This window comes from Aotus nancymaae, unplaced genomic scaffold, assembly GCF_030222135.1.
Source record: "Aotus nancymaae isolate 86718 unplaced genomic scaffold, 86718_ANA_hifiasm-v0.15.2.pri h1tg000004l, whole genome shotgun sequence".
Classification (NCBI taxonomy): domain Eukaryota; kingdom Metazoa; phylum Chordata; class Mammalia; order Primates; family Aotidae; genus Aotus; species Aotus nancymaae.
The window spans coordinates 11,368,991-11,381,816 of NW_026988415.1; the positions used below are offsets into that span (position 1 = coordinate 11,368,991).

Consider the following 12,826-nt stretch of genomic DNA (forward strand, 5'->3'; position numbering starts at 1 on the left):
TCCCACAGAAGTAGTTGCACTTTTCCAAAGCTCCAAACTTCCTTAGCTCAAGCATTATTCTTCACCGTTTAATCTGGAGTCGCATTCCTTCTTTGTACTTGCTCTTTGGGTCTTAAAGGACATCTCACCAACCTACTGGCCTTTAACCCAGAATCCCCACTACTAACACAGTGCCTTACAAAGAGCAGATACTCAATTAATGTTTGGGGAATAAATGAGCCGGTAAACTGGGGCTCATTATTTAATAAGATTTAGTTTCTCATACATTCTTGAATAAGCCAAACAATTCAGGTACAAATCTTTAATTTTACAAAACCACAGACTAAAAGGCATACATAAATTCTACAATTAAAACCATCTTTTATGTTTTTCCTATACTTATTGATCTCATTAATTTTATTGCTAGGCTCTTACATATTTCTAAGAAAACTCCTATTCCAACACCATTTTACCTTATTCCAGATCACAAAATAAGATGGAAGCTCTCCCCATTTGGTTTATATAATAGAAAAGCTTTTATTCTTAAACCTGATAAACAGTAATAAATGTGTGACCAATGTCACTCATGAATCTACATTCTGAAGCTAATAAGCCTTTTAAGAGAAACATTTGAAAAATGTCAAAAAGTAAAAGAGACAAAAATCTTCAATCAGCCCTTCCCTACTTAAAACCTTGACTTCCCTTTTCAAACATAGAGTAAAGAATCTGCCTGTGACTTTACTCAGGGCAAGAGGAGCTGCTGGACTTGGCCTGGAAATATGCACTGGCCATGAGAGTAGTACCACCCATGGTGGCAATTATTTCCTGAGCTTTCTCTTCCTCATCTCTTAAAGCTTCCTTGTACAGGAGTGGAAAGGAACTGGCATCATATCCACTGGCTCTGGAGAAAAACTCCAGGACTTTCATCTTGGTGGTTTCAGCGTAAGCCCTTGGGCCCCATCGGAATTCGTACCTTGGAGAATCACTGTTGGGTACCTGAAAGCACTCCAGGTATTTTTCCTGCACAAAATCTCTGGTGATGAGCTTCCTGAAATCCCCATAGATGAAATCCTTCCTCCTAGCATATACCCTGATAATATTCAGCACTTCCCAGATCTTCTCCTCCGAGGCACAGTTGCCCTCCATGAAGATCACACCCAGGGTAAGAATCAGGAGGCCAGTCTTGGGCATTTCCTGGTCATTGCTCAGCTTCCCATAGTAGGTGAGGTCTAGTGATTTGAGGAGCACATAGGAGTGGTTGATGGGATCCACTTCCTTCACATCAATGCCAAAGACCATCTCCATGCATTCATGGGCTTGCATAAAGATTAGAGGGAAGTGGTCCTTGTGCTCTTTGACGACATGCTTCAGTATTTCTGCTTCTGTGATGGGTTGTTTTGTTCTATACTTGACACTCAGGAATTTCACCAACTCAGCCACCTTCTTCTCTAGCATGCTACCAAGCAAGGACTCGGCCTCTGGCAGGGCCTGGGAGGCACATGGATCCTTCTTTTCCTGGCTTCTGGAACTCTCATCAGATTGATTCCATGGAGTGGCTTTGATAGTAGTGCAGGAGAAGCAGACTTTCTGAGGACTCTGGGGGGTACCTGGTGTTCCAGAAGCAGACACCTTCTCCAAAGTGCCCTGGATCAGAGTAGAGGAAGCAGAGGAGGCTGTGGTATTCACCTTCTCAGCTTCAGGAACCTGCACACCCATGAGACCCTGTGCCTCTCTGGGGGCCTGAAGGCCTTGCTCAAGATCCGGGTGCTGACTCTTTTGGCTGTGAGGCATCGTGACTTGCTTCGGGGGCAGCCTGCAGGAGTATGGGCAGGAGATGGCTGGCGGAGCCAACTAGACTGGGTAAGAGGAAGATTTTGAGAAACTTAACCTTGTTATTATGATAAATACTGTCTTAACAGGTCCTCCGTTAGTGCTCTAGGGCCCCACAGGTCTCCTGTCCTGCACTTCATCATGACTCCTGGCACTGACTGGATCTCCTCTTCTCTGTGAACTGAGGACATGTGCTTCATATCAAGGCCCTCACTTCCAGTTCCTGGATCTCCTGTAAGAGGAGCTCAGGGGGAGAGCCCCTTCAAGGCTGATAGGTGGGGTGGGGCCAGACTCTGAGGTCCTCACAGCTTTTTGCTGGATCCCCCACTACTCCTGGGTCCTATCATGGCCAACAGCAGGGCAGGAAGGGCTAGGTCCAACTGTTTTTCTGTAGGGGGTCCCTTCTATCCTCAAATTGACTCCTGTAAGGGCCTGAAATTCCTCCCTCTGCTGAACTGAGTCCAGTTGATGGGAGTGAGGGCACAGTACATCTGGATACCATGCTCCAGGGCCTCCCAGGGAAGGAGCAGGGTAGGGCAGGTGCCCCAACTCTGTGAAGGTGGAAGGGACTCCCCTCAATCCTCATTCAGGATCCTCACTTGGACTTTTGGTAGAACCTAGGTCTCCTTCCTGGGCTGACTAGATGCAGCTATCTCTACTGATGTGAAGCTGCTCCCTTAGGCTGAGGCCTTCACTTCCCTGAGACCAATGAGACAAAAGTGAAGTAGTACCACATACAGCCACCCCTGCCTGGGAACTCCTAGGGTTGATAGCAGGGGCTGGACTTAATATGCCCTTGGGTGATTAGTATACTCAGTTATGCTTCAGGGTACTCACCTCCATGCCTAGCAGGGCCTGGGACTCCTCCCTCTGGTGACCTGAATTTGGCCCCCCAAGACAAAGGCCTTCTCCTCTCTGAGACTCTTAGGTCAGTGGAAAATGAGGGGAGACTCACAGACAGACCTACCTGGGGCTGCCAGGGCCGACTTATAGGTGTGGGGCAGGTTTTGATGGAAACTCCCCTTGTCTGGTGTAAGATTTGCACTCAGTTCTCACAAAGGGACTCATATATACTCATGGCAGGGTTTCCACTGCCATACATGCCAGACAAGCAAGTGAGGAAAGTGGAAGGTTGGAGGGAGGTGCCTGTGCCTAACAGCCTATATTCGGGATATCTTAGGGCTGGCTGCAGGAGCACGGGCTCAAGCCCCTCTACTTGCAGTTGGAGCCCTCATCAGTCTATTCTCTGAGTTCTCACTTTGACTCCCGGCAGGGCTGGGGCTCCTCCCTCTGTTGACCTGAAGCTGCACCCTGTCTAAGGCCCTTAACTAAGACCACCAAGAAGGAAATGAGTTGGGGCCTCAGCCTAACAGGCCTGAATAACTTCTACCAGGGGTCAGGGTAGGTATCTGTGCAGCTCCCTCTGGGTTCTGAGTTGGGGGTATTTTTACTCCCAACAGGGCCTGCAACCCATTCTTTTTTGCTGACTAGAGGATGCTTCCCTTATGCTAAGGTGCTCATCTCCCAGATAGGCCGGACAAGGAAATGATGGGAATGAGTGGGGGGAGGGCGGGTACCTCTGCCTTAGCACCAAGCCTGGGGCCTTTCAGAGAAGGGGAGGTTTCTGTGGTGCCCTCTCTATCTGGAGTGGGAGGTCCTCTTGGCCCTACCTAAGGATCCTTGCCTTTATGCCTAGCAGGGCCTGCGACTCCTCCCCACGATTAGCAGAGGGTCGACCCTTCAGACCAAGGCTCTCATCTCCCTAAAACACCTAATCTGTGTATGATGCAGGTAAAAGAGGACGCTCAGCCATACAGTATTTCCTGAGGTTCTCAGGCTGACAGTGAGGATTAGGGTGAATTTCTGTGGAGATCCCACTGGGTTCTGAGGTGGAGTGCCAGTCTTCCCTAAGGTCATCCTATTTACTCCCGAAAGGACTTGCACTGCCTCCCTCCTGCTGAACTGAGGATGTGGCCCTCAAGTGAAGGTTCCTCTCTCTCCAACAAGGAAGTGCGGAGGATACGGGAAGGTGTATCTGCTTGACGGGCGCCTCCCAGGGCTGACAATAGGAATGAGTTTCTGCAGGCTCTGTTTTGTCTGATGGGATGTCCCCTCAGCCTTCCATAAGGGTCCTCACCTGGATGTCTGGCACTGTCTAGGACAACTCCTTCTGCTGACCTGAGACTACAGCCCTCTAATAAAGCGTCACCTCTCTCACTCTAAAGATGGACGCCCAGATACACCACATCCGGGAACACTGTCTGCGGCATCCCAGCGCCGACAGAAGGGGAAGGGAGCTGGGTAGCCCTCTCTCTGCGGTAAGAGGTCTCCCCTGTTTTTCTTCAGGGCCCTCACCTTAATACCTGGAGAGCCTGAGACTCTTCCCTCTGCCAAATCGACTTCAGTCCTGTCAGAAGACACCTCCTTCCTCTGCGCGACTCCAAAGATGAAAGGCTGGAAACACCACATCCGGGAACCCTGCTTAGAGGCGTTCACATCCGGGGGCAAGGTGAAGCTGGAGGAGGCCCTTCCGGTGTGGTGAGCAAGCAGTTCCCTTACTTCTCCTTATGGCGCCTCACCGTAGAGTCTGACAAAGTCTGGGACTCTTCCGCTTGCGTAAGTTGAGCCCACCCCATCAGAGTAAGCTTCCCCTCCCTCAGACTGCTAAAGTGAAGGTTAAGATACACCACATCGGCTGGGTGTGGTGCATCACGCTTGTAATCTCAGCACTTTGGGAGGCCGAGGCGGGTGGATCATCTGAGGTCAGGAATTCAAGACCAGCCTGGCCAACATGATGAAATACTGTCTCTACTAAAAATACAAAAATTAGCCGGGCATGGTGGCATGCATGTGCCTGTAGTCCCAGCTACTAGGGAGGCTAAGGCAGGAGAATCACTTGAACCCGGGCAGTGGAGGTTGCAGTGAGCAGAGATCGCACTACTGCACTCCAGCCTGGGCGACAGAGCGAGACTCTGTCTCTAAATAAATAAACACCACATCTGGGCACTCTGCCTGAGGTTTCTCAGGGCTGACAGTAAGGGCAGGGCAACATAAGTCTCCTTCCACTTGGAGTAGAAAAACCCCTTAGTCCTAGCTTAGTGGCCTCACTTTGATTTTTGGCACTACCTGGGGCACGTTTTTTTTTGTCTACCAGAGTCCAAATGCCTCAGATTGATGCCTTTACTTCACTAAGACCACCAAGCTGATGGGGCTTCAGCCTGACAGGTCTGTACAAGGGGCCAACAGATCTGGGCAGCATAGGATTCTATTGTATTCTCTTTTGTTCTAGGTTAGGGGTTACCATCAGTCCTTTTCAAAGTATACATATATTCTCATTCCAGAGCCTGAACTCCCCGTCTTCAAAAGGCCTTTTCCCCAGTCTACCTGAGATGTCCTTCACAGAACGGCAGAGAAGGTGGTATTGGTGCCTGCCTGTTCCTGACAGCCCTGCCAGGGACCTCCAAAGGCTAACATCAAATTTGCATTTTGGTGGGGCCCCTTCCAAGGGTGGGAGGTTAACTCAGTCCCCAATAAGGGTCCTTACTTTAAAGGGCCTGGGACTCCTACTTTTGCTGACCTGAGTCCTACCCCCTCAGATCAAGACTCTCACTTCCCTGAAAGTGCTCCTCTCTCAGGGTGGAAATAAAGTTGAGGGACATCATATCCTCAGGGACTTCCAAGGCTAACAGCTAAGGCAGGACGGGCCTCTAGCCCAGGCTTTTCTGTGGCGGGGATTCTGCTTAACCTCCCTCAGTATCATCACCTTGACTTCTGACACTGAGTTGGCCTCCTCTCTCTGCAGACTAGAATCCATCTACTTCAAACGAAGGACCTCACCTTGTTGAGAACACTGAGTTGGAAATAAGGAATGCTTTTAGCTTGACAGCCCCACCTGCGGTCTCCCAGGACTTACATCAGTACATCAGTGGCAGAATGGAATTCCGTTTTCTGTTTGGTCTCTTATGTTCTGAGGTGGGTGTATCTTTTCCCCACCCCCCAGGAAACTCCACTCTTTACTCTTGAGGGTCTGTCTCTTAGGTCCTGGCTCCTGGATTAAACATTTCATGAGAGAAACCACACCCTTTCATCTCTGAGCATTTATACACCTGTAACTCTTAACAGAGGATGTTTTCAGCTCACAGGCTAGATGCTAGAAGGGAGAGCAACAGCACATATGATGTGAGGTGACCTGTTACAGAAGAAGCGCTCCTTCTTTTCAGGTCACTTCACCAGGCAGATTTAGATTTTTGAAACATTTTGTTCTAAAATATTTATTTTCTACATGGAAGAGGCTGAACAGCTTGATTTTGGAAGGCCATGTTCTTTGTTTTTAAGACTTCAAAAAAGTACTTTAATCTGCTACACTTTATGACATTTTGTGGCCAATTCATTCTTTTAAAAGACTTTATTGTTTTAGAGCAGTTTCAGGTTCATGATAACATAGAAATGAAGGCACAGAGATTCCCCGGTCCGCAGACCAGTACCAGTCTGTGGCCTTTTGGGAACAGGTCAGCACAGCAGGAGGTGAGCAGCAGGCAAGCATTATTGCCTGATATCTGCCTCCTGTCAGATCAGTGGTGGCATTAGATTTGCATAGGAGGGTGAACCCTGTTGTGAACTGCACATGTGAGGGATCTAGGTTGCATGCTCCTTATGAGAATCTAACTAATTCATGCTTGATAATCTGAGGTGGAACAGTTTCATCCTGAAACCATCCTCCCCACACAGACAATTGTCTGTGGAAAAATTGTCTTCCATGAAACCGATTCTTAGTGCAAAAAGGTTAGGGACCACTGCCATATACCCCTCTTTGCCCCTACAAATGCATACTCTCTCCTATATCAAGATTCTCTGCTACAGTGGAGTATTTGTTACAGGTGATGAACCTACATGGACACATTATATCATCCAAACCCATAGTATACATTATAGTTCACTATTGGTTCTGGATATTCTACAGGTTTGAACAAAAGGATAATGACATGTATCTGCCATTGTATCATACAGCATAGTTTCACTGTACTAAAAATCCTCTGTGCTTCACCTATTTCTCCCTCAACCACTGATCTTTATACTGTTTCCATAGTTTTGACTTTTCAGAAGTTCCTTCCATGTGATTTTCATGGCTTAATAATTGATTTCCTTTTAGCACTGGATAACATTCTATTGCCTGGATGGGTCACAGTTTCTGAATGACATCTTTGTTACTTCCAAGTTTTGGCAAATATGAATAAAGCTACTGTAAATATTTGTGTGCAGGTTTTTGTGTGGACATTAGTCTTTAACCCTTTTGGGTAAACATCAAGGAGTACAGTTGCTGGATTTTAGGGTAAGAGTATGTTTAATTTTTCGATAAACTGCCAAACTATCCTCCAAATTGCTGTACCCTTTGCCTTTACCCCGGCAATGAATGAAATTTCCCGTGGCTCCACATCCTTGCCAGCATTTGCTGTTGTTAGTGTTCTGGATTTTGGCCGTTTTAATAGGTATGTAGTGCTATATTATTGTTGCTTTAATTTGAATTTCCCTGATGATATATGATGTGGAGCATCTTTTCATATGCTTATTTGCCATCTGTGTAGCTTCTTTGGTGAGATATCAGTTCAGGTCTTTGACCCATTTTAAAATCTGTTTTTTTGTTTTTTAATGTTGAGTTTTAAAAAATCCTTTTTATATTTTGGACAACAGTCCTTTTTCAGGTATGTTGGTTCCAAATATTTTCTCCCAGTTTGTGGCTTATCTCCTCATCATCTTGAAAGGTCCTGATCTTTTGAAATTAACATTGCATTATCCAACGCAATGATTTTTAGTTTTTTAACTCTCATTTTTAGTATGAAATGTATTTTACATCTCTACCAAGTGTATGTGTAGAATACATACATATTCATATATATATGAAAGAATACCTACCCAATGTGTGATTTACTATGATACTTGCTATTTCATTTCTACTCCATTTTTTATACACTGTTAAAATAATAATGATTTAAAAAGACTAGTTCTTCTCCTGTAAAGTGGTTTCACATGGCTGTCAATACAGACTCAAGTCATACTGCCTCAACCAATTCCATCTTTCCTTTTGTCCTGGTATTAGCCCATGGCTAATGGCACTTGTGTTTGTAGGGACTTCCTCAGAATTATGCAGTGAAGCAGAGATGAAAGTTTAAAATCTTTCCTGCTACCTTGTCTTTGTTATTTCCTGCTACTAGAACAAAAACACCTGAGACTGATTTTTAAATAATAGTTTATTTCTCACAGTTCTGAAGCCTCAGAAGTCTAAAATCAAGGCACTGGCAGGTTTGTTGTCTAGTTAGGGCCTAGTCTCTGCTTCCAAAATGGAGCCTTGTTGCTGCATCTTCTCATGATGGGAAGCAGAAGAGCAGAAAGAGCAAAAAGGGACGAAGGCAGTGCAATCACATTGCAGAAGAGACGGAAGGGCAAACTGGAGCTGAACTCTCTCTCAAGCGCTTTTATGAACGCACTATAACTTTAAAAAAAATCCTAAATCCCCCTTCCCAACAGACTGAATGGACTCCTCTTGGCCAAGGAGACCCCAGAGAAATCTTAAAAACTGAGTTCCTGGCCATGATGGAAACAGGAAGTTGGATGTGTCTCATTTTGCCCCCTCCCTTTTGTAGTTTAGGCACAACCACTAACCAGCATTAATGTTAAAATAGAGATCATAAGATTGACAGCACCAACTCTTTGTGGCAATAAGATGCCAAATTATAAATAAGACGTAATGGCTGTGCCAGGCAACGGTTAAGTCAAACACCCTCCACACTTACATATAAATTATGTTCTAACTGCCACAAGGTGTTTCTCTTTCTCTAGAAGCTGAACAAGCACTGGCCTCAGGATAAGCAATATTGAAACAATAACAGCTCATCCAGCTCACAGGCACTGACCAACTGACTCCCCTATTCCACCAGGCATAACTAAAGCTCTAATTGGACAAGAGACTGATTTCAATAACGTTCTGCTCACCATGGACTGGTTCTGGCTAGTTTGCAGTTGTATAAATTTAAATGTTAAGTCTTTACCCTGAGGTGAACATGGGTCATATGTAACATGCATGTTTGTTTGATATGCATGTATCAGGACCACCTTCATAAATATTCATAACTACTTCTATAACCTATTGAATATGTATGTTTAGCTAATCTATTCAGCATAAAGCCTTCCTTCATTTCACATTGTCCTACCCTAATCCCTCCTCCTTTTAAGTGCCTGTCTCTGGTCTTTGCCAGTGCCTATGCTTTCCAGTCTATGGGACAGCCACCTTGCAGGTCCTAATCTTTTCTAAGAAATAGAATCTCCTTTTCTAAATGTGTAGATCTTGTGATTCTTTTTTTAGTTGATAGCATTAATACCATCCAGGAGGGTCTGGCCCTCATTGCTTATTCAACTCCTAAAGTCCCCACCTCTTAACACTATGATATTGGTGATTATGTTTCGGTGTATGAATTTTGGAGGGAAATATTAAGACCATAGCATATCTATCCTGTCATCTAGTATCTATTGCACGCTACAGACTTTCCCCAACTTCACTGCCACCTCCCTGTACTCTCATATTCCAAAACACAAGTACTGATCCAACACAGTCTTCAGCCACTCCCAAGCATTTCTCATGTTGTTTAGATATTGGTGTTATTGTGGTGAGTCCCTCAAAATATCAGATTCCAGTCTCTTAAACCTGTATTTATTGCCTTATTTGAAAAAAAAAAAGGGTATTTGCAAATGTGATTAAGGGTTTTGTCATAAAAAGATTATTTGAATTACATGAGTGAGCCCTAAATACAATCACTGGCATTCTTGAGAGGGAGGCAGAGGGAGATTTGACACATACAGAGGAGAAAGTGAAGTGAAGATAGACCAGAGAGACTGGAAGATACCATCCATGAATATTGGAGTGATGTGGCCCAGTGTAGCCAGGAGAAACTGGAAGAGGCAAGGAATGAATTCTCCCTAGGCTCTCCTTGCCGCTTACAGTAAAGTGTGACAGGAGAGAGATAAATTGAGGGAAGAACTGTTAAGCAAATTTGAACCAGCACTTGATTTGGGAAATTCTTAACTTACCAGGCTTCAAAAATTGCTAAAGTTATATTTACTGTTAGGAAAGTATGGCCTTCTCTGGAGAGAAGGCCAATGCTGAAGAAATTATATATGCAACTCATGAATACATTCAACCATTAGAATCCAGGAATAGAGTTGAGATTTTCCAGGTAATATTTTGGGAGGACCATCTTTTAAAATGGAGTAAATCCCTGTGACATACATGGGAGGCCCACAAAGTTTTTAAGAAAGGTGTATCAACAGAAATACTTCCAGATAGGTCGAAAAGGGACAAAGAAAATATGAAATTAAGGAAGGCTATTGAACTTTTAAAATGTTACGGGTGGAAAACAGGTTGATAGAACTACTCATCAGCACACATGTGCTACCTTTCAAGAAAAAGGATGGATAACTCCAGGAACAAAGATTTTGATTCACTGATTAAAGCCTTGAATATGAGAGGATTATTTACAGGGTTTTAAATGTAATGGAATTTGTCCTGCTGGATTTTTAAATGGTTTGGAAATGTGGTCTCTTTTTTCCGCCCATCTTCTTTAGAAATATGAATGTTTATAACTGTTACACTATGCCAGTTTCACCATTGTATTTTGGGAACAGCTAACTTGTTTTTTGTTACATAGGTTCAGAGATAGAGATGAAAATTATGCCCCAGAATGGATCATGCCTATACCATATTTAGATGATTCAGATTTGGGACTTTTGAGCTAAAGTTATCTAGATGAGATTTTAGACTTGAGTTGATGCTGTAACAGATTGAGATTTTTTTCAGATGCTGGAATAGTGTGAATGTATATAGCATGTGGGATGGATGTGAATCTCTGGGTGCTAGATAATGGACTATGGTATTCTAGAAAATGGCTTCTGAAAGCTCTAAGGTCCCAATTTTTGAAAACATAAATGTTAGCTTATTTGAAAAAAAGGTCTATGCAGATGTAATTAAATTAAGAATCTTCTGCTGAGGACATTTACCTGGATTATCCAGGTGTACTCTAAATACATCACAAGTGTCCTAATAAATGAGAGGCAGAGAAATTTTTCACATATTCAGAGGAAGCATTGTGAAGATAGTGGCAGAAATTAGAGTGATGAGGCCACAAGCCAAGAAATAGTGGCAGCCATCAGAAGCTGGAAAGGCAAGAAACGTATCCTCCCCTGGAGCACAAAGAAAGAGAGACCTCTTGACATCATGATTTTGGCCCAGTGATACTGATTTCAGATTCTGATGAACAGAATTGTGAGAGAGTAAATTTCTTTGAGCCACCTAGCATGTGGCAATTTGTAATGGCAGCCCTAAGAAACTAATAGAATATAGTAAGCAAGTTTAATTTCTTTGTTTGTGATTCTCCCTTCTATAATTTCCCAAGGCTGTTTCCCGGAAAGATAGTAGCCCAAGCTTGTCATCTTGGCAAATATAGAAAAGACACTATATCTGTAAATAATTTAAGAACAATTGACATATTTACAATACTCTGTTTTCCATCAACGAATATGGCATATCTTTCTATTTGGGACTTTTATTATTTTTTACCTGAATCTATCAGGAAACTCTTCTAGGTGCCTGCATAAAGATCTTAAACAATTTTGTCAAGCTTCTTAGATAATTTCTGGATTTTGTTGCTGTTGTTAGTGGGTTATTTTCTATTATATGTTCTAGTTAGTTACTGGTTTTGTATGGCAGCATTCCTGATTTTGCTATAGTGACTTCCATACACAATCTTTTGGAAGTCTCTTAGGTATTTGAATTTTCCCCATGCCTAATTTATTGATTTTATGGGTAGATTGTATTGTTACCAAATATGTTCTCTTTTCTTTCAATATTCATCACTGTTAACTTGTTTTGATATCAATACCTCTGGCCATGTTTTCTAGTGCAGTTTTTCTTTCACTGTGATTAAAAATGCAAAATTTTATCATCTTAACAATTTTTAACGTATTGCTAAGTATATGCTCAATGTTGAACAAAAAATTTCTGTAACTTTTTCATCTGGCATGACTGAAACTCTATGCCCATTGAACAACATCTTCCCATTTCTCCTTCCCTATATCCCCTGGCAACAATCATTCTACTTTCTGTTTTTTTGACTTTGACTATTTTATATATATCATGTGAGTGGAATTATGCAGAAAAATGGCACAAATGATGCAGAGTTCCTATATGCCCCACACCCAGTTTCTTCTATTGTTAACAGATTTCATTATTATGGTACATTTGTTACAACTAATAAATCAATATTGATACATCATTATTAACAAAAGCTTATACTCTATTCATAATTCCTTACCTAGTTTTAACCTAGTTTCCTTTTTATCATGCCCTGCAGTATATCACACTACTTTCAATTGTCACATCTCCTTAGCTTCTTCTTATCTGTGCCAGTTTCACAGACTTACCTTGCTTGAGATTTCCATTACTACCTCTGTAGGTGAAGCTAACGTCTTGTCTTCCCTAGGCTATGGTAAAGGCTTACACATTGGTGCCTCTCCTACATTTACCCATGTGAAATTTATTCTTCTCTCAGCAGCCAGTGATTCTTTTAAATATACAATGACTGGATGAATTATTTAAGTTTCATACATCAAAGTTAACTTTTTATGATAAACAGATGTATGGATTTTAACAAATGTGTACAGTCATATATTTACTACTCACAGTTCTAAAGTATGGAAGTATAAAATCAAGGTGTTGGCAGGACCATGCTCTTCTTGAAGGCTGTAGGAAACAATATTTCCTTGTCTTTTTCTAGGTTCTAGTGGTTGCCTGCAATCTTTGATTTTCCTTAGCTTGTAGATGCATCACTCTAATCTTTTCTCTTTTATCACATAGTATTCTCCTTGTGTGTATTCTATCCAAATTTTCTTCTTCTTATAAGAACAGCAGCCATTAGATTAGGGCCCATCCTAATCCAGTTTGACTACATCTTAACTGATTACACCCCCAAAG

The 12,826-nt window shown here is 42.9% G+C and overlaps 1 protein-coding gene across 1 annotated transcript; it reads right to left on the reverse strand.

Annotated features, from left to right (window-relative positions):
• Positions 1-717: 717 nt before the first annotated feature.
• On the reverse strand, positions 718-1,770 carry LOC105730846 (putative MAGE domain-containing protein MAGEA13P). Its single transcript, XM_012472302.2, has one exon. It carries the CDS (start codon positions 1,768-1,770, stop codon positions 718-720), a length of 1,053 nt encoding a protein of 350 aa, XP_012327725.2.
• Positions 1,771-12,826: the final 11,056 nt, after the last annotated feature.

Bases quoted from the DNA above. Each gene is read 5' to 3' on its own strand.
- LOC105730846 (XM_012472302.2), bottom strand. From the start codon at position 1,770: ATGCCTCACAGCCAAAAGAGTCAGCACCCGGATCTTGAGCAAGGCCTT.